This window comes from Clupea harengus, chromosome 14 (assembly GCF_900700415.2).
Source record: "Clupea harengus chromosome 14, Ch_v2.0.2, whole genome shotgun sequence".
Taxonomy (NCBI): Eukaryota; Metazoa; Chordata; class Actinopteri; order Clupeiformes; family Clupeidae; genus Clupea; species Clupea harengus.
The window spans coordinates 5,141,189-5,147,316 of NC_045165.1; the positions used below are offsets into that span (position 1 = coordinate 5,141,189).

Sequence of the window (6,128 nt, forward strand, 5' to 3'; positions counted from 1 at the left end):
AAATATTTTTGTTGTTGTTGTTGTTGTTGTTCTTGTTGTTGTTGTTGTTGAGATCTGAATTTTCCCTTCATTAAACCGGAGGCTGGGAGAGTCATTGAGCTTGGCTGGCTCGGAAAGTTCACTTCAGTGACAGTTCGCTCTGGAAAAGTCCTCTTTTCACTCGAGCTTTTTGCTCTCCCTCTTTATTTCATTCTTTCTTTCTTTCTTTCTTTCTTTCGCTCTCTCTCTCTCTCTCTCAATCCTGAAAAGAGGGATGAGAGGCAGGGTGAGGGAGAGCACCGAGTCCAGGAGGAGCGTGACCATTACCCTGTAAAATCACCCCCTTCATCTTACACACACACACGCACACACACACACACACACACACACACACACACACACACACACACACACACACACACAAACACACACACACACAACACAAAGTGCATACCCCTTCTGAAGGGTCTGGATTTTTCTTCTTCTTCACTTCTCACACCAAGCAGAGAGAGCAACAGAGAGTATCTCTTCTCTTTCCTCCTCCTCCTCTCATTCTATCCATCTCTTAGTCATTTTTTTTTCTCCCTCTTATCTCTCTCTTCTCTCGGTCCATATCTCTCTACTGATTGAGGAGCTTATCCGCTTCAGGGTAGGTGGGGTACTTCACGGTCTCAATCTTCTCCTTGACCTTGTAGGAGGGGTAGAGGCCGGTTCGGCCCGTCTTGCGGTTGATGCCTTTGGAGTAGCCGTCCCAGTGGTTCCCCGCCACGCCGATCACGTCGCCGGGCTCCAGCGGGATCTCGTCTCCGCCGCGCGGCTCGTGGGTGTAGATGGCGATCTGGTTGTGGGCATTCTGCCCTCCGAAGTAGTAGATGTCATCCAGCGAATGGAAATGGGCAGAGGCATCGGGGTGCAGCGTCTGCATGATCTCATAGGCCACGCGGCACACCTGTTGGAGTTGCCATAGTAACACGCAAGGAACACACACACACACACACACACACACACACACACACAAACCAACATACACATATTAATGATTAGTGGATGCAGAAGGATTTCAGGATACACAGATGAAAAAGTGTGTGTGCTTGTGTCCTGGTTGTTTTCTCTGAAAACCCTAATGGCTGGGATAATTATTCAGGCTTGAAGGGTTTTGTTAGATTGCACAGGTGTTCCAAAACGCAGCATCTGCCTTGCCACACAAATGGAAACTTGTTTTTACATTTCTCTGCAATTTCACAGCTTTCATAAATATCTCAAGAAGCATTTAGTTCATCACACGCTGGTATCTTGGAGAAAATGTCTCAGTACTTCTGATAATTGCGGAAGTGCTTTAAATGTTTTTTCTTTGTTTAAATTAGAATTTACTTTCTAAACCAGCTCTAGAAAGTTCTGTCGTGAAATGTAATGCTTTAAAACTGACCTGTGAGGAGAAGGTGCAGACCAGGAAGTTGGTTTGTGACAGGAAGTGGATGTCCAGGATGACCCCTCGCAGAGAGTTCTCAGTGTAGCGGTTGTGCAGCCCGGCCGACCATGAGATGGAGTTGTCACTGATGAACTCGTAGTCGGGGTACCTGCAGGACCACAAGGAGGACAAGGTCAGCTGGGTCACAGAGGCACTGGAACTGGTGAATTAGTGTCATAGTCAGCATACAGTGTATCTATATTGCCTGATGCTAGCCAACGCCTAACGCCATAACCTTATAATATACATATATAAAAAATGTAATATATATATATATTTTTTTATATATATATAAATAATAAAAAATATGTATCTAAAAGAATTTGCAGATTTGCATAGAAAGCTTTAAGTCAACATTGGTAGGCCACTCATGAAATATCAAGATAAAAATTCATTCAAATACTTATCCTTATCTCTGGGAGAATGACAATGACAATTATATGAACAAAATGAAAACTTGCAAGATCTGCATAAAGTCAGTTTAATACATTTTAATTGAAGTGTGACTCAATGCTGGTGACCGCTTCTCTTTTGACAAACCAATCTGTTCACATTGTATACAGCGGAGTCTAAGCACAAGTCTGAGTCCTACCACACCCAGAAATACTGATGATGCTGCCATTGTAGTGTGTATTAGGAATGAGGCTGCCATTGTAGTGTGTATTAGGAATGAGGCTGCCATTGTAGCGTGTATTAGGAATGAGGCTGCCATTGTAGTGTGTATTAGGAATGAGGCTGCCATTGTAGTGTGTAATAGGAATGAGGCTGCCATTGTAGTGTGCATTAGGAATGATGCTGCCATTGTAGTGTGTATTAGGAATGATGCTGCCATTGTAGTGTGTAATAGGAATGAGGCTGCCATTGTAGTGTGTAATAGGAATGAGGCTGCCATTGTAGTGTGTATTAGGAATGAGGCTGCCATTGTAGTGTGTATTAGGAATGAGGCTGCCATTGTAGTGTGCATTAGGAATGAGGCTGCCATTGTAGTGTGTATTAGGAATAGGGCTGAACGATTTGGGAAAATAATCTAATTGCGATTTTTTACCAAAATATTGCGATTGCGATTTAATTATTATTTTTTAGACCACGTTGTAATCGCGGACGTTGCGGTTAGAAAATCGCGTTTTACCATATCGCGATTTAATCGCAAATGCAATTAATCGTTCAGCTCTAATTAGGAATGAGGCTGCCATTGTAGTGTGCATTAGGAATGAGGCTGCCATTGTAGTGTGCATTAGGAATGAGGCTGCCATTGTAGTGTGTATTAGGAATGAGGCTGCCATTGTAGTGTGTATTAGGAATGAGGCTGCCATTGTAGTGTGTAATAGGAATGAGGCTGCCATTGTAGTGTGTATTAGGAATGAGGCTGCCATTGTAGTGTGTATTAGGAATGAGGCTGCCATTGTAGTGTGTATTAGGAATGAGGCTGCCATTGTAGTGTGTATTAGGAATAGGGCTGAACGATTTGGGAAAATAATCTAATTGCGATTTTTTACCAAAATATTGCGATTGCGATTTAATTTGCGATTTCATTTTTTTTTTTTAGACCACGTTGTAATCGCGGACGTTGCGGTTAGAAAATCGCGTTTTACCATATCGCGATTTAATCGCAAATGCAATTAATCGTTCAGCCCTAATTAGGAATGAGGCTGCCATTGTAGTGTGTATTAGGAATGAGGCTGCCATTGTAGTGTGTATTAGGAATGAGGCTGCCATTGTAGTGTGTATTAGGAATGATGCTGCCATTGTAGTGTGTATTAGGAATGATGCTGCCATTGTAGTGTGTAATAGGAATGAGGCTGCCATTGTAGTGTGTATTAGGAATGAGGCTGCCATTGTAGTGTGTAATAGGAATGAGGCTGCCATTGTAGTGTGTATTAGGAATGTGCAGGAAGGGGACTACAGGGACCGGGGCGATAAGAACCGGTTTCTACTGAGCCCCTCCAAGACCAGGGAGATGGTGGGGGATTTTTCTTCAGCTTTTTCGTCAGCATTCAAGGTATAGATACTGAGGTGATGCAGACTCACTTAGGTGTGCATCTGGACAACAAGCTGGACTGGCTGACACAGATGCCTTCTACCAAAAGGGCCAGAGCCATCTCTTTTTTTATAAGGAGGCAGAGGCCTTTTTACGTCTGCAGTAAAAATCATTCACACTTTTTTATCGGTTGGTGGGGGCAAGTGTCCTCTTTCACGTAGCGGTCTGCTGGGGAGACGGCATGACAGTCGAGGACACTAGGCCGCCGGACAGTCGAGGACACTAGGCCGCCGGACAGTCGAGGACACTAGGCCGCCGGACAGTCGAGGACACTAGGCCGCCGGACAGTCGAGGACTAATGCAAATCTAAATACATTTTAGTCGCTCTAAGAAACTGAACTCCTACCAATTCCTGTTACCATGGTGCTTATTCCCTCAACATACCCTGCACACAGACTCACACAGGTCATTTTTTTCTCTCAACATACCCACCATACACACACACACACACACACACACACACACACACACACACACTCACACTCACACTCACACTCACACTCACACTCACACTCACACACTCACACTCACACTCACACTCACACTCACACACACACACACACACTCACACACACACTCACTTGGACTTGGCCTCCTGCAGCAGCGAGGGGTCGTCGGTGGCCAAGTAGACGCGCTTCTTGTCCACGTGCGTGCGGCGGCCCAGCATCTGGTAGTAGTCCTCCACGTGCTGCATGTACTCCTCGATGGGGTGGAACGCTGCCTCCGTGCCAACCTTATCTGTCCGCCGGACATGAACCCTAATCCACACACACACACACACACACACACACACACACACACACACACACACACACACACACAAAGAGACAAGCCCACAAATCAAATATTTGTGTGTGTGTGAGATAAAAGACTGGGTGTTGGGAGGATGGGTGTGACTGAGAGCTATCTCCCATTGTCCACACACACACACACACACACACACACACGTGTGACTGAGAGCTATCTCCCATTGTCCACTGGATGTGAATGATGGACAGTTAATGCCAGTCTGCGTCTGACTGGAGTGTTCGAGTCAGCAGTCTGTGTTTGAAAGGGAGGGTGTGGAGGTCGAGGGCACGAGTGTGTGTGTGTGTGTGTGTGTGTGTGTATGTGCTGGAGGGCGTGGAGGTCGAGGGCACGAGTGGAAAGACTGCGTGTGTGTATGTGCTGGAGGGCGTGGAGGTCGAGGGCACGAGTGTGTGTGTGTGTGTGTGTGTGTGTGTGTGTGTGTGTGTGTGTGTGTATGCTGGAGGGCGTGGAGGTCGAGGGCACGAGAATGCACTCTGAAAACGATCCAATCTACAAAATGGACACCGTCAGATTCAGAGTTCTGATTCTTTTGGCTGGGAGGTCAGAGGTCGGTTTATCAGAGGACCTCTCTCACCTCTTGATGTTCTCACAAGAGGGGGACTGTATACCGCAATGTATCCTGGGACAACAACCCGCACAAAGGTCCTCACACATCCCGTTGAACAGTACTGAACTGTCCATTCATTCAGCGAGTACACTCACATGCAGCGATCAGAACCCTAGTTTTGTGCCATGCCTTCGCTTATTTAATATCTTGCCAAATGCTTCACAGTATGGTAATGTTACAAGTAACAGTATAATTTAACGGAGCCAGATTGATTGGTCTTAGAGATCTTATAAAGATGGTGATTGATGCACCATACAAAGTAGATGCTGTAATATTTAGCACTCTAATGCATATTCCTGTCCCATGCACGAAATAAGCTGGTGTAATCACCTTCACCGTTTGACAGTTGTTGCCATGGGCGTAATCAAAACCACCATTTACAGTGTGTCTCTGTGTTTGTGTGTCTGTGTTTGTGTCTCTGTGTTTGTGTGTCTGTGTGTTTGTGTCTCTGTGTTTGTGTCTCTGTGTTTGTGTTTGTGTATCTTGTGTTTGTTTGTGTCTCTGAGTTTGTTTGTGTGTCTGTGTTTGCGTCTCTGTGTTTGCGTCTCTGTGTTTGTGTCTCTGTGTGTCTGTGTTTGTGTTTGTGTCTCTGTGTTTGTGTCTTTGTGTTTGTGTTTGTGTCTCTGTGTTTGTGTCTCTGTGTTTGTGTTTGTGTGTCTGTGTTTGTGTGTCTGTGTTTATGTGTCTGTGTTTGTGTGTCTGTGTTTGCGTCTCTGTGTTTGCGTCTCTGTGTTTGTGTTTATGTGTCTCTGTGTTTATGTGTCTCTGTGTTTGCGTCTCTGTGTTTGTGTCTCTGTGTTTGCGTACACAGCATGCGTGTAGGGTAGGGTAAGAAGTGTGTGTGTGTGTGTGTGTGTGTGTGTGTGTGTGTGTGTGTATGTGTGCGTGTGTGAATGACACTGATAGAGTGCATCTCAGAATGAGAGTGGTGTTCCTAAGGGGGAGTGGACTGGAGCTCTACAGGGACCCTGCAGCATTCCTCCGTCTCACTCTCTCTCTCTCTCTCTCACTCTCTCTCTCCTCTCTCTCTCTCACTCTCTTTCTTTCTTTCTCCCTCTCTCTTTCTTTCTTTCTTTCTCTCTCTTTCTTTCTCCCTCTCTCTTTTTCTTTCTCTCTTTCTTTCTTTCTCCCTCTCTCTCTTTCTTTCTCTCTCTTTCTTTCTTCTCCTTTCAGTTCCAGTCCCTTTGCCTGTGTCCCCAAAACCACCCACTCTAAAATCCTGTGAA

The 6,128-nt window shown here is 45.4% G+C and overlaps 1 protein-coding gene across 1 annotated transcript in view; it reads right to left on the bottom strand.

Moving 5' to 3' along the window:
• Window positions 1-212: 212 nt before the first annotated feature.
• fut8a (fucosyltransferase 8a (alpha (1,6) fucosyltransferase)) overlaps window positions 213-6,128 on the bottom strand; it is an 85,823-nt gene continuing 79,907 nt past the window's right edge. The window contains exons 9-11 of the mRNA XM_031580077.2: window positions 4,067-4,243; window positions 1,406-1,556; window positions 213-928 (exon numbers count right to left, since the gene is read on the bottom strand). Coding sequence (XP_031435937.1) covers window positions 599-928; window positions 1,406-1,556; window positions 4,067-4,243 — 658 coding nt within the window. The 3' untranslated portion in view covers window positions 213-598. The remainder of the gene's footprint in view (window positions 929-1,405; window positions 1,557-4,066; window positions 4,244-6,128) is intronic.